This window comes from Ailuropoda melanoleuca, chromosome 9 (genome assembly GCF_002007445.2).
Source record: "Ailuropoda melanoleuca isolate Jingjing chromosome 9, ASM200744v2, whole genome shotgun sequence".
Taxonomy (NCBI): Eukaryota; Metazoa; Chordata; class Mammalia; order Carnivora; family Ursidae; genus Ailuropoda; species Ailuropoda melanoleuca.
The window spans coordinates 315835-343035 of NC_048226.1; the positions used below are offsets into that span (position 1 = coordinate 315835).

The 27201-nt window shown below is 54.7% G+C and overlaps 2 protein-coding genes across 6 annotated transcripts in view; one reads left to right on the forward strand and one right to left on the reverse strand.

Annotated features, from left to right (window-relative positions):
- ACSBG1 (acyl-CoA synthetase bubblegum family member 1) overlaps nt 1–12970 on the forward strand; it is a 47327-nt gene extending 34357 nt beyond the window's left edge. For 3 of the 5 annotated variants that reach the window (XM_002923011.4, XM_019803547.2, XM_019803546.2), the window contains 9 exons: nt 2193–2273; nt 2345–2494; nt 2802–2978; nt 3740–3921; nt 4557–4787; nt 5286–5503; nt 10075–10214; nt 10636–10882; nt 12269–12354. In XM_002923011.4, coding sequence (XP_002923057.1) covers nt 2193–2273; nt 2345–2494; nt 2802–2978; nt 3740–3921; nt 4557–4787; nt 5286–5503; nt 10075–10214; nt 10636–10882; nt 12269–12354 — 1512 coding nt within the window. Of the gene's footprint in view, nt 1–2192; nt 2274–2344; nt 2495–2801; nt 2979–3739; nt 3922–4556; nt 4788–5285; nt 5504–10074; nt 10215–10635; nt 10883–12268 lie in introns of all 5 variants that reach the window. The other 2 variants (XM_034667756.1, XM_034667755.1) reach the window with 2 other exon arrangements.
- An 850-nt stretch (nt 12971–13820) lies between these two features.
- Nucleotides 13821–24140, reverse strand: IDH3A (isocitrate dehydrogenase (NAD(+)) 3 catalytic subunit alpha). The gene is made up of 10 exons (XM_034667758.1): nt 23762–24140; nt 21619–21702; nt 20132–20246; nt 18699–18886; nt 18283–18416; nt 17534–17636; nt 17376–17440; nt 16236–16320; nt 15678–15830; nt 13821–14465 (listed from the first exon to the last, which is right to left on the reverse strand). Exons 2-10 carry the CDS (start codon nt 21640–21642, stop codon nt 14382–14384), a joined length of 951 nt encoding a protein of 316 aa, XP_034523649.1. The 5' UTR covers nt 21643–21702; nt 23762–24140; the 3' UTR covers nt 13821–14381.
- Between the last annotated feature and the right edge of the window lie 3061 nt (nt 24141–27201).

The window sequence follows — 27201 nt, forward strand, 5'->3', positions numbered from 1 at the left end:
AAAAGAATTCCTATTCTCTCTCCCGTATTCACCCACCCTTGGGCCGTTTCTGACGCTCTTCGTCCCCTTCAGTAGGTACAAGTCTGCTTCTGGGATCATCTTCCTGCCTTAAGGATTTCCTTCAACATTTCTTGTATTGCACATTTGAAAACGTGTTTATTTTCATTTCTTCTAAAGATATTTTCATGTGGTTTAAAATTCTGGGTTGATAGGATTTCTTTTCTTTTTTTTTTTCTTTCAACCTTTTAAAGGCTCCATCCAATGTTTTCAACTGTATGCAGTTTCTGATGAGAAGTCTGCTGTCCTGTGTCTCCATTCCGCTCCGTGTGTATAGGGTATCTTGTTTCTCTGGCTACTCTTATATATTTTTATTTTTTGACTTTCAAAGTTTCCATTTTAGTTCCAGTATAGTTGATACACAGTTTCAGTTTCCCACAAGATTAGTTTCAGGTGTGCCACATGGTGATTCGACACTTCTGTGTATCCCCCAGCACTCATCACAGGTGCCCCCCTCCCCTTCCCCCATCCCCCCCACCCCGCTCCTCTGGTCTCCAGCACTGTGTTCTCTAGAACTGTCTCTTTTGGGGGCGCTTGGGGAGCTTGGTCGGTCACCTGAGCGTGTCCGACTCTTGGTTTGGGCTCAGGTCCTGATCTCAGGGTCCCCAGATCCAGCCCTGCGTCATGCTCTGTGCTCAACCAGGAGCCTGCTTCTCCCTCTCCCTCCCCCAGTTCACTTGCTCTCTCTCTCTCTAAGATAGATAAATACATACTTTTTCAAAAAGAGTCTGTTTCTTGGTTTACCTCTCTCTCTTTTTCCTCTTTGCTCGTTTGTTTTGTTTCTTTAATTCCACACATCAGTGAGATCAGATTAAGATAATTGTCTTTCTCTGACTGACTTATTTTACTTAGCATGATACACTCCAGTTCCATCGTGTTGTTGCAAATAGTAAGATTTACTTCGTTCTGATGGCTGAGTAATATTCCATGGTGTACATGAACCACATCTTCTTTATCCCTTCATCTTTCGATGGACGTCTGGGCTCTTTCCCCAGTTTCGCTATTGTGGACGTTGCTGCTATGAACACTGGGGTGCATATGCCCCTTAGATCACTGCGTCTGTATCTTTGGGGTAAATACCCAGTAGTGCAATGGCTGGGTCGCAGGGCAGATCTGTTCCCAACTTTCTGAGGACCCTCCGTACTGGTCTCCAGAGCGGCGGCACCAGCTGGCATTCCCACCAACAGTGCACGAGCGTCCCTTTTGCTTTTCTGGCTGCTTTTAAGATTTTTTTCTTCACCGCTGGTGTCCGGCAATTTGTTATGTTGTGTCTTGTGGTTTTTCTTTGTGATTATCCTGCTTGGGGTTCATTGCGAGTCCTGAATTGGTGGATTTATAATCAAATTTGGAAGTTTCTCAGACTGCTTTTCAATTTTGTAAAAACTATTTCCTGGGACTCCAATTACATGTATGTTAGGCGTCTTGGTACCCTTCCACAGGCCGTGTCCTTCCTGTGTTTCTCTCTCTCTGAACTTTACTTTGAGACTTGTGTTTGGCCTTTTGGGGCATGTTTAGCGCCCATGCTCAGATCTAACCTCTCTGGGTCTCCGCTGAACGCCTCCGGGGGCCCCTGCATGCTGGCTGATGGACACACAGACGGTTCTGGCTCCTTATGAGCTCCTGTCCTCCAGCCCCGGTGGCTGCCATGCACACTGGTACTCAGCCAAATACTCTGGAGCACCAGGCACCTGATGAGAAGCGTTCTAGAACTTTCTCTTCTGAGTGACTCCTCGCTAGTGCCCAGTCCCACAGACTCTAGCCACTGTGGCTTCCCTGAACTCTGCACTCTGTCACCTGCACTCAGCAGGATGACCGAATTCTGTTCTCCCTCCCCCTCTCCTGCTCTGTCCCCCTCTCCCTGTTTCCGTCCCTCCCCCCTCTGCCCCTCTCTCTTCTACAAAGTTCTCTGTTGTGGGATAAGGCATACTTTGTTCAAACAGGCCCTGGGACACTTGGTTTTCTCATGAGGGGACAGCTATACATGAAGAGGGGCAAATGTCCAGCTGGGTCAAAGGTCAGAGCCCAGGAACCCAGTGACCAAAGTGCTTGACAGACAGACCAAGCCCTGGAGATGGGGATCTTCTCGGCAGGTAACTTTTTTTTAATGAGACCCCATTTTTTCCCCACCAACACAGACCTGGAAAAACCTGCCGCATCTGAAGGCGGTGGTGACGTACGGAGAGACGCCTCCAGAGAAGATGGCCAACGTGTACACGGTGGGTACGGGAGTGGGGCAGGGGGCCAGTCCAGCCTCCCTGCTGACTGCGCACTCTCCCACCTGCTGCAGATGGAGGAACTCATGGGGCTGGGGGAGGAGCTGCCTGAGGAGACCCTGGACGCCATCATCACCACCCAGCAGCCCAACCGGTGCTGTGCACTGGTCTACACCTCCGGCACCACCGGGAGCCCCAAGGGCGTGATGCTGAGTCAAGACAATGTAGGACAGACCCCAGATGGGTGGGCTTGGCCGCAGGTGCATCTGGGCACTGGACCTGCCCTAGCAGCCCCCGGGGATGTTCCTCTGGCCCCTCAGCTCGGGGGCCAGGACCCATAGGACAGCCCTTGGGTCTGTGGTCCAGACCCAGTCCAGCGAGGGAATGGGGAGGGGAGGGGAGGGCTGTCCCAGGAGCTCCCTGCAGAGACACCTGGTGGGGGGCGTTGCTGAAGAGGTCGCCAAAGCCCCGGGGTGAGAACTTCCAGGGCAGGCTGGGGACACTGCTGGGGCCCATGTGCCTGTCCTTCAGATCACATGGACGGCACGGTATGGCAGCCAGGCCGGCGACATCCAGCCCGCGGAAGTCCAGCAGGAGGTGGTGGTCAGCTACCTGCCCCTCAGCCACATCGCCGCCCAGATCTACGACCTGTGGACGGGCATCCAGTGGGGGGCCCAGGTCTGCTTTGCCGAGCCCGATGCCCTAAAGGTCAGTCTGCCTCTGCCCGAGCGGGGGTCCGAGTACGTGTGCAGAAGCACACCCGAGTGTGCACTCGTGTGGGGGCCTTGTGCGTGCACCTGTGAGCGTGTGAGTGTGCGGGCCCCCCCTTGTGCGTGCACCTGTGAGCGTGTGAGTGTGCGGGCCCCCCCTTGTGCGTGCACCTGTGAGCGTGTGAGTGTGCAGCCCCCGTGCATTTATTGGTCAGAACTCTCCCCGCTGCAGTTAGCATGGTCTACTTGACCCACCAAGAAGGGGCTGACGGTACGTAGAGGAAAGGGGGCCACATGCCATCAAGGATAGGTCGTTCTCAGAGGAAGGCACAAGAGTGGTCGCAGTCCCACCCTGCTTCCCGGTCTCATCAACTACCCCCATTCTTTGGAAGCTTATTTTAAGCATGAGGAGAGCTCTCCCAGATGCCCCCCCCCCGGCACACCTCCCCCCACCTGCACCTCCTGGCCCCAAAGGTCCCTCATCCGTTCCTACATGGGTCACTGCTTAGGGGAATGGTCACCTGCGGGTTAGAGAGGAAGGAGTGGCCGCCCCCAGGGCTGGGAGGGGACCGAGGAGCCTTGAGGTCTGGCCGCTTGAGCTGCGGGAATGGCTGCCCAGCGGCGGCCGACAGCGTGGGACCCGTGCACAGGTGTGTGCGCACCTACGTGCAGGACGCCTGTGGGGCGTGTGCACCTGACTCTGGTGCGAGGGGCCTCCTGGCGCTGAGCCGGCAGGCCTTCCTCTCTGGCGCGGCACAGGGGAGCCTGGTGGACACGCTGCGGGAAGTGGAGCCCACGTCCCACATGGGGGTGCCTCGGGTGTGGGAGAAGTTCATGGAGCGCATCCAGGAGGTGGTGGCTCAGTCCGGCTTCATCCGGCGCAAGATGCTGCTCTGGGCCATGTCGGTGACCTTGGAGCAGAACCTCACCTGCCCGGGCAGGTACGGAAGTGGGGGGGCCAGGAGGCCGGGGGCAGCAGGGCTGGGGCAGCAGGCCAGGACGCACCCGAGGACCTGCTGGGCTGGGCTCCTCCCAGGGACCCCTGTGCAGAGGCCCCATCGGGCGCTGGGCTGGAGGCCTCTTCCCAGACGCCACAGGAGACAGTCAGCCCGCCTCTGGGTTCTAACTGGCAGGACTGACGCGCTCACCTGGGGGACATTCACCCCCCCAGCGGTCCTCACAGTCCCTGAGGGGTTTCCTGACTCAGTAGGGGGCCAGGGAGGGGCCCCAGTGGTGAGCGCTCTTCCAGCCTTTCTCCGGGGGACCCCAGAGCCTTCCGACAGCTTTCCGAACTCCCACACGGCGCTGTGGGGGGTCCACGGCACACACCGGGGCCGGTCCGACTTAGAAATATTTTCCATCACTAGCGGGTCTGTGAGACGGGGTCGTGGCTCGCGAGACGCGCACGCATGTCTGCAAATACGGCAGCCATCCCTCCCGTCTGCGCACCTGCGCACAGCCCAGCCTGGTTGGCCTCGGGCTCCGGACGGCGCACGCGGGGCACTCAGCTGCGCGTGCGCGCTCACAGACTGCCAGGCTGGCACGTGCCTGCGCGGACCGCTGTCCCTCCCCGCAGCGACCTGAAGCCCTTCGCGGCCAGGCTGGCGGAGTACCTCGTGCTCGCCAAGGTCCGCCAGGCGCTGGGCTTGGGCAGGTGTGGGAAGAGCTTCTACGGAGCGGCGCCCATGACCGCCGAGACGCAGCGCTTCTTCCTGGGTCTGAACATGCGCCTGTATTCGGGCTACGGCCTCAGCGAGACCTCGGGCCCCCACTTCATGTCCAGCCCCTGCAACTACCGGCTCTACAGGTATGCGCCAGCCCGCCTGCCCTGGCTGGCCCCCGGGGCCACCGCTCCATCCTGGCCCGGGTCCCTGGCTGTCACCAGGGCCTGAGGTCGGACGAAAGGACGCTGCTGGAGGGCTTTCCCTGCGTCCCCTCCTTCCCCTCCCCCCTGCGTCTGACCGCCTGCTCCACTTGGCGGGGGGCAGGAGGGGGGGCTGGGAGGACAGGGCCAGCCCTCCAGTAGGCACGCCGGCCAGTCAGCTCTGGGGTGAGTGGAGGGATCCCCGGCTGTGCTTAAAGACTCCCCCTGCCGGCCCATCACAGAGCTTGAAGCTGTCCCCGTCCTCCCTGCCTTCTTTCTTCTTAAAACCTCTCACTCTAACTCCCTCTCTAACTCCCTATTAAAATACAAAAGTGCTGGGAGGTGAAGAGTGAGAGGTTGCAGCCCCGCCGGGGGGGGGGGGGGGGGGGGGGGGGCGGGCTCCCGGGTGGGGCCTGACCAGCCCCCTCCGGCTGCCCCCAGCTCCGGCAAGCTGGTGCCAGGCTGCCTGGCAAAGCTGGTGAACGAGGACGCCGAGGGCATCGGGGAGATCTGTCTGTGGGGTCGCACCATCTTCATGGGTTACCTGAACATGGAGGACAAGACGCGGGAGGCCATCGATGCTGACGGCTGGCTGCACACAGGTGACGTGGGGCGCATGGACACGGACGGCTTCCTCTACATTACCGGGCGGCTCAAAGGTGAGCGCCGCTGGCCGCCTTCGTGGCTGCAGGCGTGTGTTGGGGGGGTGCTGCTGCCATTTGTGCCCCGAGTCCCGAGCCCGTATCGAGCTCGTGCACTTGGACTGACGGCATTTTACGTCCTCCTCTCTGCTGTGGGGCAGACACCTCGACCCTGACTTCCTAACGAGGACACCCAGAGAGGGTCAGGGACTGGCCCAAGGTCGCCCAGCTAGTAAGTGGTGGAGCTGGGATTCAGCCTCCCTAGAGAAACAAGGCAAGTCTTTCCAGAAGATTCTGGGGCATAAATATGTATTTTTACATGCAAACATGGGCACAATATCAAGAACACAGTTTGGATGTAAAATTTAAAACGAAGCAGGTGACTTCAGAGAAATTTCCCACGACGAATGTGTCCCTCCCGGAGGGACCGCTGGGGACTGACTCGCACGGAAAAGCGCTTTGCTTACTTTGCGCAAGGGGGTGTAGGTCCAAACACATCCAGGGGGGCTCCCTGCCCGTTTCCCAGGGGAAACCGGCTCAGGGAGTGGGCGAGCAACTCTGGAAATCTCACAGGCAGGGAGGCCGTCCAGCCCGGGCTCTGCTGGCCACAGAGGGCGGGCTCTTGGGGCAGAGTCTGGGCAGGCCTGGCCTGAGCCTTGGGAGGGGTAGGATGACCATCCTGGCCACCCCGCACACAGCGGGGGCTGGGAGATCCCTGCACACGCCCTCCCGCTGTGCGGGGGCGGGGTGGGGGGGCTGACAGCGCCGCCTAGGGCCCGGCTTGGTGATGGCGGGTGAGGCCTGCTCACTGAAAGGGAGAGAGTAACTGGGAAACATCCACCCAGAGTTGGACCTCCTTATAAAATAGTATGGTTAGGTGGTGCCTGGGGGGCTCAGTCGGTTGAGTGTCTGCCTTCGGCTCAGGTCATGATCTCAGGGTCCTGGGATCGAGCCCCATGTTGGGCTCCCTGCTCAGCAGGGAGCCTGCTTCTCCCTCTCCCTCTGCTGCTCCCCCTGCTTGTGCTCGCTCTCTGTCTCTGACAAATAAATAGATAAAATCTTTAAAATACTATAGTTAGAGGTGGGGGCCCAGGCACCTTCTCTCCAGATAAGTATCCACCCACCCGGCCTCACTGCCAAGAAGCCTCCCTCCCCGCAGGGCATCCGGGCCAGGGGCCTGTGCGGGAGGCGGCGTGCCCGCTGTCCTTGCTCCCGGGAATCTTTGTGATCCGCCTGTGATCTGGCTGCACGTGGCCTACGGCCTTGGTCTTCATCTTTCGGACAACCTTGGGTAGAATCACGCCGGTTACCTCCGAACAGGTGCCAAGATTTTGATTCTGAGTTCATCAGGTCTACGGATTAACTTGGTGAGAATGTGTCTCTTTACAACATTGAGTCGTCCAGTCTGTAAACATGGTGTAGATTGCCCTGTGCTGGGCAGATACACTGAGAAACGTGAGATCATTTTCTGGGGGAAGGTACCTACTTCGGAAAAGACAGTAAACTTAGACTGATGCCCAGGGAACGAATCGTGACCGTCCCCCACCACATAGGCACAAGACGCTGGACCAGCAGGTGGGAATTCCAATGATACCTCACCTGATTTTGAGCATAGAAAAGAAGGAAAACTTCCAAAGTTTTAGTGACGCGAATATAACATTGATACCGAAATCTGAAAAAGATTGTATTTAAAAAGAAAACTGCAGACCAATGACTTTTATGAATAGATATGCTAAATCCTAAATTAAACACTAGCAAACAGTCCGTGCCAGCACATTAAAATGTAACCCGTCAGTGGGATTACTCTGGAAATGAAGGGATATATAATGTCATTAATCCTATGAATAGATCCTTTAAAACGTTTGTGGTCATCTCCACATCTATCGCAAAGGCATTTAACAAAAACTTAATGTCCTCATTCACGGATAGAAACGGAAACGGGTGGCTGCTTCCTTAGCATAGTGAGACGTGAGTCTCCCAAGCGGGAAGCCGCCCCGGTCCTGGGAAAGGCAGACCCCACCCCCCTGAAGGAAGGCGCTCCCGGTCACGCTCAGGCCCGGCCAGCGCCATCGGACAGGGCGGAGCGGCTGCCATGCACAGTAGCATCTTGCAGACAGAAGGCCAGGAGAGCTCCGTGGGGAGCCCGTGGCTCGTGCTGGCGTGTTGAGAAGACATCGCAGGAGAAACTCGTCCGTGCACGACAGCAACAGAGAAGGTAGAACATTTCCGTATGAGGAAGAACGGAGCCCTTACCACTCCCAGAGGGAAACAGAGAAATCCTTTACCCGGTTGGAATGCCAGAGGTCTACAGGAGCCATGAGAAGGGACTCACGAAATTTTACTGCATTAAAGACAAACCAAACAAAAAAACCTCCATGTAGTCAAACCCCCAGGAGCAAAGACAGATGTCATAAGCAGGAAGACAGACCTGCAGCTCGCGATGCAGGCGCGGGTGGGTGTCAGCGGCAGGACCCGTCCCTGGGTTTCCCTAGACTGCGTGTCTCGCAGCCGTTTCCTAGTGTGCAGCGTGGGGATTTCTGCACATCCCTCCTCAGCTTTGCTCCTGAGTATCTTATGTCCGGGGTGCTGTTGTAAAATCTGTTTTCCACTTGCTTGCTGTGGGCACAGAGGCTGCTTTCTGCGGGCTGGGGTCACATGACCTGGAGGCGCTCGGTAGGAGCTGGTGGTTTGTCATTTCTCTCCAGCTCTCTGTGCACACCATCGATCGTCTTCAAATACCATTTCGTTCCTTCCTCTCCTGTCCCTCTGGGCGTTTCTCTTGCCTCTTGTGGTGGTAGGACCTTCAGAGCCGTGGTGAATAGACGTGGGGACAGTGGTCGTCCGTGTACCGTTCTTGGTCTCGGGGGAACGCTTTTGACATTTGATCCCTGAATGTGTTTCGTGTGGATTTTTGGCAGGTGCCCCTTCCTGCGCGCATCCAGTTTGCTGAGGGCTTCTAAGCGCACTAATGTGTGAAAGACGCTGGTAGAAGGGGGAGAGGGGGAGGGGGCCAGAGAAAGCCCCAGGAGGAGGAAGGCAGGGGTGGTGACAGCCGCCGGACTGTGCCTGGCCGTGGTCCCCTCTCTGCCCCACCCCTGCTGCCCCCAACAGACCCCACGGTCTGAACGCATCCTCTCTGAGCCCACGCCTTGGTAACCACTCTTCACCCTGCTCGCCAGTGCCCTAAAACCCTGAGCCCCAACCGCTCCATGGCTGCCACCTATCCGGGCAGCCCCTCAGTGGGCACTGGAGGGGCCCTGCTCCCCCCACCTTTGCCTCCCTGTCTCACCTGCCGTGCATGTGTGCCCTCTATCTGTTAGACCCAATTCATGCTCAATGTGCAGCTGGGCCACGTGCCTCCCTGGCTGCCCCAGCTCCGGGCAGCCCTCTGTCCCACCGCCTTGTGGGCTCCCTGTAGCCAGGGCCTGTCTCCATGCCCACACGGGACCTGCACACAAGGGGACCAACTCCTCTTTGTTGACCTAGAACTGGGGGGTGGGGTGGGCAAGAGCCAGCGAAAGCAGTCCAGGTGTATTGAGTAAATGTCCACTTAAAACCATCTGTTTGGCAGCAAGCCACCTTCCACCGGGGAGACCAGAGCTCTAAGGGCCTGCAGCTGGTCTCGCAGATGCACTCGGTGGATCCCGAGTGAGTGAGGCAGTGGACGAGGGGTGGGCACTGGGAGAGCAGCTCCAAGAAGGGAGAGCCAGCGTCACTGTGGGGGAGAGGGCTCCCTGAGAAGAACATGCGGTGTGTTAGACAAAGATGGGAGGAGGTGTCTGGAAGGTGTAGGCGAGGTGAGAGGCTCATCGCGGGAGCTCTGGAACTGTGCTGTGCTGCACTCCGGGATGTACTCGACCTCGGACAAGCCACCTAACCTCCCTGTGCCTCAGTTTCCCCATCTGTAAAATGAGCTTCTCCATAGGCCAGTCGTGAGGGTTCGGTGAACCACTGCACATGTAGGACTTAGCACAGTGCCTGGCCCACAGTGAGTGCCGGGGCCTGCCGGGCGGCAGTTCAACTGCAGGGTGATGGCAGCATGTCCGGGGGATGATGGATGAGAAGTCTGAGCAGGCAAAGTCTTGGATGATGAGCAAGGGAGCGGGAGCCCTGAGTGAGCGTTTGTGCTCCAGGAACTGCCACCATCCCCCCAGCAGGTCAGGTGTCCCCCAGCAGGTCAGGTGTCCCCCGAGAAGGTGTATCCCTCAGCAGGTGTGTCCCCCAGCAGGTCAGGTGTCCCCCGAGCAGGTGTCCCCGAGCAGGTGTGTCCCCCGAGTAGGCGTATCCCCCAGCAGGTCAGGTGTCCCCCCCCAGCAGGTGTATCCCCCAGCAGGTGTATCCCCCAGCAGGTCAGGTGCCCCCCGAGCAGGTGTCCCCCCAGCAGGTGTATCCCCCAGCAGGTGTCCCCCCAGCAGGTGTGAGGTGCTTCTACGGACATGGCACTGCCCCCCCCCGCCACCGCCCCTGCCGAGTATCCAGTGCTGCCAGACGCTTCTGCCTCTAGGGGCTGGGGCCAAGGCTTGGGCCCTGGTCCACCCGTGGGCACCTGGACTGAGGCTCGTGCCGGGGGCCTGGCCCTGCCTCCCCAGAATTAATCATCACAGCCGGTGGAGAGAACGTCCCCCCCGTGCCCATCGAGGAGGCTGTGAAGATGGAGCTGCCCATCGTCAGTAATGCCATGCTGATCGGGGACCAGAGGAAGTTCCTGTCCATGCTACTCACCTTGAAGGTACGTGGAGGGGTCTTGTTCTGGGGCGGGGGTGTCTGTGGGCCTGGCCCAGGCAGAAGCCACGCTTGGCCAGGACACCTCTAGATCTCAAGCCTTTACTGTGGGATAACCTGTCGGCTACCTGCACTCAGGTGCAGGGACCACAACGGATAACACGCTGCTATGGTGATCCGTTATGATCCAGCTCAGCCCGGCTCCCAGGGCTGCAGCCCCCACTTCCCCGCTCAGATGCTCCGAGCCCAGGGTGCTGGATGGGGCCAGAGGGGTCCCTATTTTAGTCCATGGTTCTATTGGCTGAAGTCCTAGGTGTCCTTCCACCACGGGCCGTCCCTGAAACAGCTCACAGTGACCCACATCCTCAGAGACTGGGTCTTGTGTCTTGTGGGGAGGCTTGAGCCTGGTCTGACCTCTGGCTTTTCAGTGCGTGCTGGACCCAGAAACCTTGGAGCCGACGGACAACCTGACTGAACTGGCCGTGGCCTTCTGCCAGCGGGTGGGCAGCAAGGCCACCACCGTGTCTGAGATCGTGGGCACCAAGGACGAGGCCGTGTATCAGGCCATTGAGCAGGGGATCCAGAGGGTCAACAGGGACGCAGCCGCCCGGCCCTACCACATCCAGAAGTGGGCCGTTCTCCAGAGGGACTTCTCCATTTCGGGTGGAGAGTTGGGTAGGGTTTTTTCCTTGCTTGTTTGTTTGCACTATTCCAGGGGCCGTATGGGAGGGTAGAGGCCACGGCAGGGCCTGCTGGGAACCATAAAGCCACGGGCAACCATAAAGCCACGGGCAGCCCCCCTCCTTCCGGTGGGAGGACACGGTTGCCTGGCGCGCAGACTTGTGCCTGGGGAAAGCCTGCCGCATATGCGAAATGTGTGCTGGGACCTGTTAATTTGAACAAGGGGGGCCGTTTTCCCCTGAAATCGCAGTGGGACCAGCGGGCAGACCCCAAGTCCCTTTTAGTGTTTGGGCTGGAGTCCCCTGGCTCTAGGGGCTCAGCTCGCGTGCAGGTAAAGGGATGAAGCCCTCTGGACTGTGGTCCACAAAACCAGGAAAGGCCGCTGCTGCGGCCTCAGCGGGATGGACGAAGTCACTCTTGGCTGTAGCATGTGGGGGTGTTGGCGGCCAGGGGAGGCAGGAATGGCTTCTTCCCTGGAACAGCCTCTGGCCCGTGGAGGCTGAAGCAGGGTGCACTCGAGTGCCCGCAGGCGCTGAGCTGCCCTCGGAGACTGGAGCGCGTCTGGTTGTCTGGTGCTAACAGACTGAAGGCAGGTGTCCTCTGTAACCAGCTTCTGGAAATGACTTTGATTTTGAAGTTTCCGGTTACACAGCCAAGCGTGTTAGCGCAAAATGGACTCTGTGCTGCCCCCAGGCTAAATCGGAGCCCTTGCGACCGAGCTTTAGAGGGAAGAACCAAGGCCAAGCACAGGGGTTTGGGAAAGACCCCCAGAGACCACTGTGGAGGCGGTGTGCCCGGTCTCTCCCCGGCCCGTCACGCAAGCAAAGCTTAACGCTCCATGTCGTCATGTGCGCGGTCACAGGCGGTCCACTTGTTAGCTACTGTTGTGTAACAAATTACCCCCAAATTTAGCAGCTTGAGACAAAAAGCATTTATCATCTTGCTTTCTGTGGGTCGGAAATCCAGGGCAGCTTAACTGGGTGGTTCTGGCTTGGGGTCTCCTGAGGTCACAAACTGTCGGCCGGGTGGCCGTCACCTGGAGCCGCTTGCCGGCTCACCCGCGTGGTTGGGGGCCAGAGCCTTGTCCCAAGGCTGCCTGTGTGCTCACAGCACAGCGGCTGGCCTGCCCCAGAAGGATCCGGGAGCCCGAGACAGAAACCCTAGTTCCGCGGTTTTGTTTGATTGAGCCATCGATTCACCCAAAGGACAGAACAGGAAATACGCGGAGGAAGGTTATGCCGGTTAAGGAAGGCGGTGCCTCCTGGTCTCTCGTGATGCCAGCCGCTCCCTGGTGGCCCGTCGGCCGCGGGGACGACGCCGGGGCAGCGGGAGCTGGGTCCCTGGGCTGGCCTCACTCCCTCTTTCCAATCTCTCCTTCAGGTCCGACGATGAAGCTGAAACGGTCCATGGTTCTGGACAAGTACAAAGACATCATCGACTCCTTTTACCAAGAGCAAAAGAAGTAATCGGGCCACTGTCCCAGTCTCCGCTGAGGACGGCAGGCCTCTCGGAGGGTCGTCCTGAGCTCCGGGTCCCCTTCAGTCTGGGCGCACGAACGCCCGGCCAGGCCGAGGTCTCTGCGTCCGGCCCCGGCACTGGCATCGACGCGTGCCAGGCCTGGCGCCAGCGGCAGCTGACAATCCCAAGGAGCTTCACATGTGGACAGTTTTAATTTTAAGCATTGCTCTTTGTTCAGGTGACAAATGAGATCAGCTCTCCTCCCAGAACGAAAGGGCGGCCGCTGGCTCGCGGGACAGGCGGTGCGCAGGCTGTGAGTTGGGGAGGGCAGAGGAGAGGAGGGCGGGAGTTACTCTGCGTGGCGGGAGAGCCAACAGTTGGAACTCACCTAACAGCTGACTTACTCTGGAACCCGTGGCCGCTGCCGCCCCGCGCGCCAGTACCGGGCACTGGGCACCTCACGCTTGCTGACTGACCTGATGCTTAATAAAGCTGCTGCCGCCTACTTGATTGTACTGAGTCTAACTTGAATATTAAACCGTTTAACAGAACTGCCCACCAGTACCCGATTTTTCTTGTCAGCCGAGCAGGCGGGCCAGGCCAGGGAGTCGTGGGTATTTAACCCACGGGACTGTGCGCCACGGGTGTGACCACGTGCACCTGGGAGCCAGCACAGCGCAGATGGCGCCGAGGGGAGCATGCTGTAGCAGCAGCCAGCTGGCACTTGCCCGCACCCCGAATGTGCAGAGCCAGTGACCCCTGCCGGGACACCAGTGGAGAGGGATATGCCTCGGTTCCGGAATTCTTTACCAGGGCGCACACAGGAACCACAGACCATGGGCACGACCCACCAGAGCAGAGGAAGCCGCAGCCTGAAAAAGTCAAACACACGTGAGACATAAGTCTGGGGACAAGCCTGAGAGAGCAGCCAGACAGGGACCCTCGCTAGGGAATCCCTGTGCTCAGGGCACATGAGGCAGAGCCCGTGGGTTCGCAATGCCACGCGGGGGCCAAGAGAGCACGGGAGCTGCTGAAAATAGTGACTTAGAGTCAGAAGTAAAGGACAATCGTGCTGGGCGGGGTGGTGTGGGGTATGGGGGTGGGGGGCAGTGGCCGAGCCCAGGCCCGACCGCGGGTTCGGCTCTGATGCTGCTGAGGCAGGACGGCGGGCAGTGACTCGGTGCGCTGGGGATGGGGAGGGCCAGCCAGCACGCCCAGGTCATCTGCAGACAGAATTGACGTGGTGGGGGCCTTGGGCAGCTGCGGGCAGAGTGAACCGCGCGCTGCGGGCTCCCGCGGCCGCCCCATGCCAGAGACGCCTCACGCTGTCCGGTGAAGAGGCCGCCCCTCCATTCCATTAACGCTCTGGCCAAGAAAGGAGCATCTCCAGACAACAAAGTAACTGCACACAAACGCACGTGTCTTTGTAGCCAATACACTGCCCGTGCCTTATTAACAGAAATTACACCTCTCGTTACATAGTTCTTGAAGATTTTATTCATACTCAGTAATTCCGGTTGAAGGACGCACCTGCCTACTACCCACATCGCTAAGAAATATGCTGTATTCACTGGTTTGGATCTGAACCTTCCAGGAAACCTCTCCCGTGCCCGCTTAGCTTTATAAGATTATCATCTTGTCAATAACCTACTTTGCCTCTATTACATTTTTCATAAACCAAGGAAAACAGGGTTTTCTTTAAAAAGTTATGTTTTCTCTTATTAATTCTGTATCATATTTACAGCTGAGGAAAAACCATTTTAACCAAAGTGTAAAATGATTAACATGGCAAACGATACAGTCCACTTAGAGTTTACAAAAAACACATATCGGATAGACATAGAATAAATAAAACAAGCACTTGGGGCAGGTCCTCTGAAAGCCGGCCTAGGGGCGTCACCTGCACAGACTTTGTTCAGAAAAGGCCACGTCTAGGAGTGCACTGTCGGGAAAGAAGCGAACCAAACGTGTGCGTGACGGAGGTGCCTGTGGCGGCCGCTGGGAGTGACGGCCACAGACGCCACTCGCAGGAGCCTCAATCCAAATCTCGTACCCGACGGCAGATCTCCTCCGTGAAGTCGGAGCACTTTGCGTTGCCTCCTAAATCTTTTGTTAAGCTCTGGGAAAAGAAAAAAGCAAAGATAAATGCATCCACATGCTAGAGCGAAGCCAGGCTGTCTTTACGGGAAGCCCCCGGTGAGATGCGGCCGAGCAGGTCTGGCTCCCCCCACCCCGGACGGAGAGCGAGGCCCCCACCCAGGACGACCGGGGCTCAGGTAGCACCCACAAAACACCCTGGAGGGGATGAGATGCTCTCAACGACGGAAGGAGGGAGGCTTTCCAAAATTTTCCCTCTGTATGTACAGACCATAACATTTGATTATGGACACTTAAACGAAGCATAAATCCCTTGGGGAATTTTTAAAGTTTAAAAAACATACTTTGAGCTATTTTGGAAGCTGAGAAACGAATTAAGGTAATATCTGAATCACGTGGGGCTCGACTCGTGAGCCACAGACCGGGAGGTTCACACTCCGCTGAGGCAGCCGGCCAGGCTCCCGAGTCACTAGCTCTCCGACTCTCCCCCTTCGAAGAGAAATGCTCCCTCACGGCCCCTGGGTCCTGACACCTTGTCCTCCCTTCCCTCCCAAAAGGACCCCGAGACACTCAGTTCTCTTATCCCACTGCGTCCTGCCGATTCCAAGGGCCACCGTGGACTCGGGGCAGCTCTGCTGGGCTCCACAGTAAAGCTTCACAGAACAGATCCTATGCCTTTGAGGCCCAGCCTCGCTCTCCAGCCACGCTCAGAACAACTAAGCTCGCTGGGTTCCAGCCGGACTGAGCCCGGGCCGCCACGCTGGAGCTGTGGGACCTTGGACAAGTCCGCCCGTCTCTCTGTGCCCGGCTCCCTCACCTAGAAGCGGGACTAGTCGTAGCATCCACTTCAGAGCAGCAGAGGCTTACGGACATGATGCGTATCACGCAATACTTAGCTTATTAGCCACGATGGTCACTTCTATGAAAGTTCCGTTTTCCTTTCACAACACACGTGGAGCCCCACGTCCCTGCACATCTGACTGGACCTGCCGCTTACTCCCCGCCCCTGCGGCCTGGACCTCAGCTCCCCTCGCCGTGGTAGACTCCACAGACCTTATCAGGTGCACAACACGGGTTTGCTCGGGGGAGCAGCAGGGACCTGGCCCATACGTGCGCTGACAACAGGACATCGAGCCGCGGCTCCTCTCTCCATAGAATGCACGCACGTGTGCTCGGGGAGCCAACACCTCTTGCCTTCACCCGGACGCAAAGTGTGCAAGAAGACAACCGATACCTTTCCATCCTTAATCGTGGCAAAGCACGCGGCCTCGACCCTCGCGGCGTGGTCAGAAAGCCCCATGTGACGCAGCATCATCACGGCGCTGAGCAGCAGGGCCGTGGGGTTGGCCATGTCCTTGCCCGCGATGTCCGGGGCGGTGCCGTGAACCTGCCAGAGGAGCACACGCGGTCAGGGGGACAGCAAACAGCCCTCTCCCGGGGACGCTGCGCCCATCACGTCTCCTCATTCATGAGACACGGGGCCGGGAAGTAAAGCCTCCGAAAAGCCAAGAGCCAAAGTCATGGGGGAAAACTGCAAAAATACGGACTATCTTTTCCAACTTCTGATACAATGTTGTAACTGAGGAAAGAGACATAATAAATAATGATACAAAATAAAGAAGGGGGAAATGAATGAATAAACCAACCTTATGTAAAAAAACCTAAAGAAAGCATCATTTTATTTCGACTCCTGGGAAAACAACAATTGAACCATATTCGTGCAGATAACCCGTCCCGGGCCCTTGGGCCATTCCTACTTGAACTCTGCTTTACAGGTCACCTGGGGCCTTACCGACTCGAAGATTGCGACCCCGTTGGCTCCAATGTTGCCACTTGGTGTCACACCAAGGCCTCCAATCAGTCCTGCACACAGGTCACTGGGGGCAGAAAAACATTTCATTCAGAGTGTTCTGAAGAATGAAACACCTCACCCAGACTTTGGATTTTATTTATTATTTTTTAAAAGATTTTATTTATCTGACAGAGAGAGAGGGAGAGACAGCATAAGCAGGGGGAGCGGGAGAGGGAGAAGCAGGCTCCCCACTGAGCAGGGAGCCCGAAGCGGGACTCGATCCCAGGACGCTGAGGTCATGACCTGAGCTGAAGGCAGACGCTTCACCGACTGAGCCAGCCAGGCGCCCAGACTTTGGATTTTCAATACCATTCTCTGCCAGAGGGAACCAGGGATCCGTGGAGAAATGGCTGATCTGGGACCACAGTTAGGAAAACACAGGACAAGCCAGAGGCAGCTCACTTGCCAGAAAGCAGACGGGGCGGGGGCGGGGGGGCGTCCAGAGGATACAGCAGCTCAGGGGACACGCACTGGCCAACAGTAATGATGGCTGTGATGGACAGAACTCATGGTTATACCCACGAGTCAAACTGACATAAATGCAAGAGAAGGGAAGCTGATCTCTCAGCAGAATGCCGACTAGCAGAGGCAGAAGGAATAGTGGCCAACTTTGTGTATGTGGTGGGTGGGGGGACACCAGCAGGAGGAAGGCAGGGTGAGGGGGAGAGAGGGAGAAGTAACGTTAGCAGGGGTGGGCTGTGCGGGCTGGGAACACAGGAGTCCCTTGTACCATCTTGCAACTTTCTGTTAAGTCTGAAATTATGTCAAAAGCCAAAAAAATTGTGTAAAAATGAGCACCCACTTGCTATACATAGTAACACACTGATATCAATCAACCGACAAAACACCCCAGAATGGGAAGAGGGACAAACCACGAGAGAACAACAGCCCAGAGCCAATTTGGCAAATCAATGAATCACGCATCCAACATAGATCACTGACGTCAACACCCAAATCGCCAGGGTCTGACTCATCCGACACATGCTGTACCTTTTAATATCGGAATGAAACTTCTTAAGCCACATTCATTTTGGGACATTTATAAATAAATTATAGACCACAAGGTACAGCTGGACTCACCTAAGGATGTCTCCATACAAATTTGGCATAACAAGAACATCGAACTGGGACGGGTCCTGGACCATCTGCGAGGAATGCGCGTATGTTTAGCGATGGGCGCGCAGCCACACCCCCGACACGCCACAGAGGGCAGCAGGTGAACAAGTCTTCATACTTACGTTCAGACATACTGTATCAAGGTACATCTCATTAAATTTAATATCTTTACAGTTTTCAGCAACTTCCCTGCATTTTTGCAGAAAAAGCCCATCTGACATTCGCCTGTATTTAATCAAATAAAAATTGTTGAAGGAAAGACTTGCAGAAAGAAAAGGACCAGGTCAGACAGTAAAGTTAAGTTCAAGAAATGTGAGTTCCAGAAGCCCAGACATCTGATTTCAGTCACAGTAAAATTATTTTTTAGGCAGTTAATAAAACGCAAACTGAAAATGTTTTGGGATATTTCTAGAAGCACAAAAGGACATAGAGATGTAAAATAGTCTAATCATAATAAAGACTATTATTTTTAATAGTTTTGTCCAGCAAAAATGAAGTAATATCTATTAGTAAGAAAATGTGAAAACGGACCCATTTTAATGGCTGTGCCATCGTGCACGCTCAAGCCCTCTGGCTGCACGTGGAGAGCTGCCCTGAGCGAGAGGGGCGAGCAGGAGGTCGAGCACGTGTGGCCGTGCCAGAGTCCCCCCCCCCCCCGATCTACTTGGACAGCAGAGGCGCACCTGCCCTTTGACCCGTGTGGCCTCGGCCAAGCGGCCACAGCAGCTGGGGATCCAGTCTCCGGCCTCCCTGACCCGCTCAGAGACGCCTGCCCCGCTCAGAGACGCCTGCCCCGCTGACTGCAGAGGAAAAAGGGAAGCCGGAGCCGCTCCCCCCGACAGCAAGCGGGCTCTGGCCGGCCGGGACTCACATGATGTTGGCTTTGTGCACGGCCGTGACGTTGCTGCGGTGGTTGTTGCGGGCGTACTCGAAGGCGAACTCCGCAATGCGCCTGCTCGCCCCCTCGGTGATGAGCTTGATGCTCTGCACGACCCCGTCGACGATCTGCGGGGAGCGGGCGCCTCACTGGGACGGCCGGCGCGGGCCGCGGGGTCAGTAACGCCCGCCCTGCAGGGCCCACTGCACGGATGGGGATAACTGAGGTGCAGAGCGGGCCCTGCCTAAGGAGACACCCGTGAGCGGGAGGATTCAAACTCCCCACAGAGGGCCCGCCCCGAGCCCCCACCGCACAGCGGTCACGGGGAGCCGTGTCTGCGAGGTGTCGCCGACAGCCGGGGGTCTGCACGGCTGTCCCAAGCGCGAGTCAAGCGTCTGAGATGAACATACCACGTGCTCAATGCCGCTGTATTCTCCTTCCGTGTTCTCCCGGATGGTGACGATGTTCACGTCCGTGTAAGGGGTTTTATAGCCCTCGATGGAGACGCACGGCCGGACGTTGGCATAGAGGTCAAACGTCTTACGTAGCAGTAAATTCATAGATGGGTGGCCAGCTGCTATGGGGGTCTTTAAAGGGCCTGTAGTAAAGAAGAGCCCCCAGTGACGACGGGACACGTCCTGGGTTCAAGTATAGAATATTTACTTGCGATTCCAATTTTTCCTTGTTTCGCTTTCCCGTGGGAGCTTAGGATGAGAAGTGCTGAGTGACACCTGTACCATGCACGCCTACGAACCGAGGGCCACTTTTACCACCGAGCAAGGGTCACCTGAAAGGACAGATGCTCTGCTTCGAAGCACGGCTGTCGCCAGCGGGCCGTCATTCCACGTGCGCTCCCAGGTCACCCGCTCCCCCACCTGGGCCACCGTGCAGAAGGTGTCTGTCTCTGACTTTATCCCCTCCCTGATTCGAACCAAGGAGGAAAAGTTCCCCAGAAGCTTTCTGGAACACGACTGCACTCCTTAGTAACGCCGCGCACCTCCGCGGGGAGGACCGGGTTCGGCAGCATCTGACCCTCACCACCACCTACGAGGTAACAACACTCTCGCTGCCATTCAAAAATGAACCGAAGGGGCGCCTGGGTGGCTCAGTGCAGCGTCTGCCTTCGGCTCAGGTCATGATCCCAGGGTCCTGGGGTCGAGTCCCGAGTCGGGCTCCCTGCTCCACTGGGAGTCTGCTGCTCCCTCTACCCTACCCCCTGCTTGTGTGCTCTCTCTCTCTGCCAAATAAATAAATAAAAATCTTTAAAATTAAAAAATAAAATAAAAGAGAAGGGAAGAAAACAAAAGCAAGAGTAAGAAACTTGCCCAAGCCTCCCAGCGGTAAGTGGCAGAGATGAGACTTAAACCTGCACCCGTCTGCACTTAGAGCTCCGCTGAATGGGAATCGGGCACATGCCCACATTTCAAACCAGGACCTGAAGCATGCAGTAATTAAAATAATAAAAACGTGAGAAGTGTGCAAAAGATAAATTTACGTGAACATAAATACACACTTTTCATTCGACACAGGCCAGTAATCCTTTAAGGTTCTTAGTGGGGAAAAATATGTCCCAAGGGAAAAACAGTGTCCCCGTAGGGAAGTTGCCTCCTGTGGCGACCACAACATAAGGGGCAGAGAAGGCGAATCTCTACGTTGTGCCCCTGAAACTAACGTGACTGTGTCAGCTACACGCCAATAAAACATTCTGAAGAGGAAAGAAGTAAGCTGCCTCATAAGGATGGTTTTGCTTTACCACGGTCAGGCCTCGCTGAGCTCCGACGCATCGGCTCTCAGACACATAACATCAGCGGCAGAAATCCACAACAGCCACCACATCCACTACCTTTCAAGCCCATCTTGTTCTTGTCCATGGACTCTTTGGCTTCGGGAGGGATCATCCACTTTCCTCCGGGTCCTTGAATGGCGGTGACATTCCGCTCCTCCCACTGAATGGGCGCCTAGATGCCGCGACACAGAGCACAGTGAGCTGCAGGGCGGGCGGACTGGCACGCACACTACAGCGACATGCTTCGTCAACTCTGGGTGAACTGCTGAAAACATACAATACAGGTCCAGAGAGTTCTGGCACACGAGAAGAGATGTCATTCCCTAGCGCGCCCAGAGGGCCTCTCCGTGCTACCCTGTCCAGTCCGCGCTGAGCTGCCACCTGCCCACTTATTTTCCTCACAACTCTTACCATGGCCATAATCAGAGTATCGCAAGGAGAGGAGAAATACCGTCGCAGAAACACGGCAGAGCACTGACACGGGCGTGAACCCAGAAGTCACATGCTAAGCGACGGAAGCCGATCCTAAAAGACCACATGGTAGGAGACTCTATTCATATGAAGTGTCCAGAGAGGCCAGTGTGTGGACAGAAAGCAGACGAGTGGTGACCTGGGGCCGGCAGAGGGAGGGGATGGGCAGCGAGTGCTAACGAGGGTAAGGTTTCTGTTTGAGGGTGAGATGGTCTAAAATTAAGAGCACGGAGCTGGCCGCACAGCTGTGCGCGTGCACTACAGACCGCGGACTCGGACCTCACCCGCAAACCAGCAGACCGTGTGGTCTGTCAGTTGTATTTCAGTGAAGCTGTTCAAAAACCCCAGACACAACACGTAACCCACGCAGCCATGCACCAGTGTCCCCTCCTTCCCTGTGTGCGCCCCGAAGCCCGCACGGCAGGCGCCAACCAGGGGCGGCACGGTCCTTGTCCCCGGGCGCTTACGGCGGGCACGCGATCTGCCACGAGAGCGGCACCAGCCCCTCCGCACGACCAGTGCTTAGGAAAACGACATGTGTGCGGTGAAAACCCATCCAGTCTCCATCCTACAGCCGTGGCATCGTGACAGCCCGGGACCCCGCCCAGCAGCTCGCGGGGATAATAAAGGGAGCCGGCAAGCAGAGCCCAACTTTCCCGTCTTCCCCAAACCAAAGCATTTAAAAATGCCACCGCGCGGAAGGCCGGGCCCTTAGCACGATCGTCCCTCATACTTGACGGTAATACCACAGCGGGAACTTTTTTAATCTTTCGGGATCTCCTGTATGGTTTCTGAAATCTCGGTTCTAGTCTTCTCGGCAGGACGGCCGGTCTGAGGCAGACGGGGGACAGGCAGGGCTCAGCCCCACGCGCCCGGCAGCACGACTCGCGACTGCACGCACGACGAAGCCCGCACACCGCTCCTGTCCACCGCGGCGGCAGCAAGCAGCACTGACGTCAGGGTCGTGGAGACAGGCGACACCTTCTGCCTCAGTCACCCTAAGAGTTCACAGACTCCAACCGTCCACGCAGTTTGCAACAGATGACGGCTAGAGGCACCGTAAGGATACTTACTTTGGCAGCATCAAAAATCTTCATCACCGCGGCGGAGATCTCGGGGCCGATGCCATCTCCTGGAATCAGAGTGACTGTCTGAACCTGGGGTAAGAAATCACCAGAGAGGAAGTGAGGATTAATTCTGAACGTACGGAAAGAATACCACTGACAGAAAAATCCGGCTCATGGTAGAGGGGCCTCAAGAAGACCCGAAGGCCTTCAGGAAAAGAGACGTCCCTCCCAAGAGCTCCCCAAAATGAAGGCGAGACAAGAGACTCAACTCCACTCTACACCTGAGTTCAGAGGCTTTAAAAACGTGATGCTCTTTAGAGAAAACAAAAATGAACTACTAAGTAGACTTTCCAATTGATACTGTTTTTTTGACAAGCTACAGAGACCAATTAATTCAAGTCTCTGCAACCAAAGAGAACAAAATTTCCACAGTGTTCTCTCACTGGAATTCAGCGGGCTTCCCATGAAGGCACCTGCTCTCCTCTCCACTGGGATCCTGGAAAGTTAGGTCTTCACCCAACCTGCTCAGGCTTAAAAATCACTTTCAGGCATGTTCCCAGGAGACTGCTGCGGTCTGTTCTAGAACTCAGAGAACCTCAGACTTCCAATCACAAGGGGGTCCCCACTGTCCTGCGTCCCTCTGTGACACCAGCTCCTCAATGACAAGTGTCATCGAGGGGAGCCCCGCAGTTTCTGTGTGGCCTACAAGAACAGCAAGTGTGGTCACACCTGCAGAGTCTGGCTTAGACGCAGAATGACAAGGGTGTTTCTAATGTAACGCTTTACCACAAAGACTTCGGTCAAGCCAGCATTTCAAACGTAGGAAAAAAATGCGTAAAGGGAAATGATGTTAGGATTTCAGTGAGTTAATTCAGACCCCCCTCCCCATTTGGAGACAGGTGTCATTACCTGGGGACTTTCTCTCACCAGGAAGTCTGGCCCAGACAATGGTCCCTGGTCTTTTCCAGTCCTGGCTACCCTGTGCTACATTTTTAAAAAAACCACTGATTCAAGTGTCCCTGGTCTCTTGCCTTCCACTGATATTCATGAGCAGGTGGACTAATTATTTCTGAATTTCTCTGTATTACTGAAGAAATCTTTTAAAAACTCAGTTCCTCTTCTTATTTCTTTCAACTACAACCCCTCCCCACCAGGCAAATATCTTTACCAAATGGATAGCTTAAATCACAGCAGAGAGCACTGATGGTCCCACCAGCGCTCAGGGCGCGTCTGAGATGCTAGCGTGGCCAGCCTGGTGCTTGAAGTGCGAGCCTCATTCTGCGTCTTTTGCCCAAGCAGAGTGAAGAGAACCCTTGGCCTCTCCTTCCCGTCCTCCCATCACGTGACAATAAATGTCATCAGGCCAGCAGAAGAAGCTACTTTTCTTCCACGATACAGAAAGTCAGTGGGAAAAAAGAGGTACAACAGCCTTATAAATCCCTCCTAGAGTAAGACATTCTGTGGGAGTAGAGGAATTATGAAATCCAAATCAGATTCTGTAAGAAGGGGGCAAAATCAAAGCGAATAGGAAGTCACTGACCCACAGTCTTAGAATGCTCTAAGATTCTAGAGCATTCTAGATGTGGTATCAGCGTTTAAAGCAGAGAATTCTAATGCTGGCGATTCTAAAAGCAGCAGATTCCATGAGAAACAGGAGATCCACTAACATGTCTACAAGGACTGCTTAAGGATGTGTGAGCCCACAGGGCGCAGACAGGTTTGAGGCATTCCTAATAGTGGTCAATCTACTGTTTTTAGGGAAGCTCACAAAATAAAAATGCAAAGCGGGTTTTGAAGCTTCTCAACAATTTTCTCTCAACTTGGACTAGTTTCGAAGAAAACCTGTCTTACCAAAATGAGATTGTGAAATGAAGTAAGAGGCTCAAGGGTAATTTCTATTTTTAACCAGGCTCCTTTAAGACACGAATGGGACAGGCTTACAGAGCCAGCTGTAACATAATTCTCAAATGTGCAAGTGAGCCAATGGGTTTATGCACGTTAGCTGAGAATCTGAGCATCCAGTATGAGTATGGCAAGTTTTCCCTAATTTTAAATAAATGGCGACAACAAAACTATATAGTCAATGTGTCAGAGCATCTTTCTTGAGAAACTTCTATAAGGAAAAAATAAAAGATGTAATTATACTCACACCACCAGCAAAACCTCTGGTCACCTGTTTTTGGTTGTGGAATGCCCCCAGCAGCCGAGAGACCTACACCAACATCAACAAAGAAACGTCATGCACAGAATAAACCACATACAGTGCGGAGTGGGGATGAGGCCATTCCTGACGGTGGCCGCCGCTGCAAGTCTGCACACATGCACTCAGGAACTTTGGGGACTACTGTTGTCATGTAGCAGCTCAACGTGACGAGCCACCTCAGAACTGAAAACCCGAATATTCAGTTTATCTTTGCTTTGAAAATTTAAGTACTATATACTTTTAAGTTTGATTTGATGAATATAAGCTGTCAAAAAATGTTGAAGGTAGAATGAAACTATCCCTTTTTAGCTCAAACACTGGACTTTTCTCGGTTGATCTGGAAGGTTTTACGTCAACATTCTTGACTACTGGATCAATTTGGGGGGAACACATACTCTAAGAAAACTATCACTGATTTTAGAGCTGGAAGGGTCCTTAAAAATTCCAGAGCCCAACTCACTCGTTATACAGGTGGAGATATCGGTGTCTCAAGGCTCAGGATCTGCCTACGGCCACAGAGTGACCACAGAGACCAGAATTCAGGTCTCCTGACTCCTAGTCCCGTGTTCCTTCAATTACACATCACACCTATTCTTCTCCCATGAATATTCAGTAATTACACTTTATAAAAACAAAAATCTAACAAAGTTTATTATACACCATTTGACACCTGTGTCCTATAGAATGAAGATTTTATGTTTTCTGAACATGGTCATTATTGTTAATTGCCAGGAAAGGGGATACAGAAAAAAGAAAAATGACCCCTGAGCCCCACTAGCCCAAGATATCACTCTACGCAACACTCTCAGACACTAGAAACAGAAATTTTAAAAGGTTGCTTTGAACTTTAATAACTGAGTCATTGAAAACCGGTACAAAGTCCTATTAAGAAATTGGGTACATAGACCAAAGGTACTAAAATTCTTTACATTATAAAGGTAACTTTTTTTCATGCTAGATACATAAGCAAAGATACATTTGTTATATGGCAGCTTCGTCTTCCTTTCTGGGGACGGTTCTCACAAGGCCGACCCTTTGCCGTCACACTGGCATCCGGTAATGAGACACCAACGGACAGCCAGGCAGGTATGAGTGAACTGTATTCTCTAACCTGGCATCTACAATCATCTCTCTGGACTGAAAATAAAAAATAGGACCAGACCCCAAAAAACACTCTACACCAAAACCACCGGCAAAAATCTTAACCCTTGAACGTGATTCATCCACAGATGGGCCGCTGGAAGAGAGGCCATGTGAAAGCTACTCGGGGCTGGGAACATTATAAAATTCGCATGAGTGCCTCTACCCACCCCACCCCAGAAAGAAAGAGGGGGAAGACAGTCATACAAAACTGGCCCACGTCTTTGGGACAAAAGACCCAACCAACAAGTGATTTAAAATGTCAATCCACAAACACAAAGATTTTTATGTTTTGTTCATTGTTGGATCTCCAGTGCCTACAACAGCACGGGGCTCACAGGAGGTGCTCAATGAATATTTCTGGGAGAAATACAAGCCAGCCTCAATCCTCTCTTTTATCTGACAAGTCCGCATCCCAGCAAACGCCTTTAAAACTTGCTCCAATTTTATCAGTCTGGTCCATGTCTGTCATCTCTCCTATGTGATCTTAGAACAAGGCAGTATACATCTAAGTCATTAAAATGACCCAGAACTGTAAGTAAAATAGATTTTTTTAAAAAGCAGAGACTGTCTTGTGCTCTATAATGTACTTGTACATACATTATGTTATCTCATCTCCATAAAACCTGGAGAGGTAGGTATTACTGGCCCTTCTCAGATAAGGAGACTAAGGTCAGGCTCATAGAGTGTGAACTGAACTTCTGACTTCAGGTTCTGGGCCATCGGAATCCACAGCTCCTCATTTCCTTTATTACCTTCATAATCCAACTTAAAAACATATAAATACAGTGTTGGATGTATGGCAAGTACTCACTCAATAAATATTTGCTGCTAGGGAACTGGCTCGTTGTAATTACAGCATTTGAGAACCAGAAAGGTCTTTAGAAACCTAGTATTTTCTCTAAATAAAACTTTAGGAAAAAAAATCAAGCTGCAGACCACTTTTTCAAATTAAACCCTACATGGAACCCCAAAAGAGGGGCTGCTCTGATTGAAACATCAGCCCAGCATCCCCAACATCCTGGGGTATGGGGCTCTGAGGCACTTTGTGCTCCAACCCCTAAAAGGAGAAATGGGCCCCACAGAGGTCCAATGATGGCCAAGGGCCACACAGGAGTCCATGTCAGGGGACAACCTCATCGGATTCCACAGCCCCACTCTTTCTGAACACCCACTACATGTTTTTTCTTGCAGTCCACGCTACAGGCAAAGCAAATCGACCAGCACATCCATTACCAACAGTGCTGCTTTAGTCCGCCTCTCTGAAGGCTCAGTGTACCCACCAAAGATGAATCGCGTATTAAGTGGGGTGAATTCTGTGATTAAAGGTTTGATTTCTGCTGAGACAGTGACACAGAAATCACTTTCCCTTCAGGAGCAAATGTGGCAGAACAGTGACCACCATACACAAATCCGGGTCTGGAGAGGGTCACCACGTAGAACCCACTCACTGAGGCCCAAGAACCATGCTGCCTGCTCGGTGACTGCAAGATACATACACTGAATGCTGGGAAACCTTCAGACCCGTGTGTTCCTTCTGCACGCACTAACGCTTTCACATGATTGTATTTATCCTCAAACAACTCCGTGAGGCAAGTACAGATATTCTACAGATGGGCAAAGCTCAGAGATGTAAACTTGCTCAAGGTCACACAGCCAATCAGTAGCATTGTGCAGATTCAAACCTAGGTCTCCCGTGTAGACTTCCAGCCTAGAGCTCTTTTCACTAAATCACAGTGATCTGAGACCCTCTTTAAGCTCAAAGCAAAGGAGAAAAATAGCACCAAGTTCTACCAAAAAAATGGAATTGCTTATGGTAGATTTCTAGGGGGCCATTCTGGAAGCGCAACAGGAGACCCGAGGGCCTACTTTTCCCCGTGCCTGTCATGTGTGTGTGACCTTGGCCACGGAGTAGGGAGAATGGGACCGAGAACTAGGAAGCGGGACACCTGGGGCCGCCCCCAGTTCCCACCCCGACTCCCCGTGTGACCTTGAGCGGCAGCATCTACAGAAACGAACCCAGGAACTGCAGGGGGGCCCTGACGCCCCTTCCGGCTCCCGCCCGGCCCCGAGCTGTCAAGGGCAGCGACAGCTCTCCTCGAGGTCGCGGGGTTCTCCCCAGTGACAGGGCGGGGGGGCTGGGGTGGGATGTCCCGGGTGCGGGGACCCCGCGCCGTCCGATGGCGGGCCCGGTGCCCCTGCGAGCCCCGGGGCCCTGGTCCCGCCGGCCGCGCCCGGGACACCCG

What these genes read in the sequence shown, in the direction of transcription:
- IDH3A (XM_034667758.1), bottom strand. Translation starts at nt 21,642, where the DNA reads ATGAAGATTTTTGATGCTGCCAAA. An exon ending in TTGTATGGAGACATCCTTAG is followed by an intron (nt 16,321 to 17,375) that starts GTGAGTCCAGCT and finishes TTCTGCCCCCAG; the next exon opens with TGACCTGTGTGCAGGACTGA. An exon ending in GGGTCGCAATCTTCGAGTCG is followed by an intron (nt 15,831 to 16,235) that starts GTAAGGCCCCAG and finishes CTCCTCTGGCAG; the next exon opens with GTTCACGGCACCGCCCCGGA.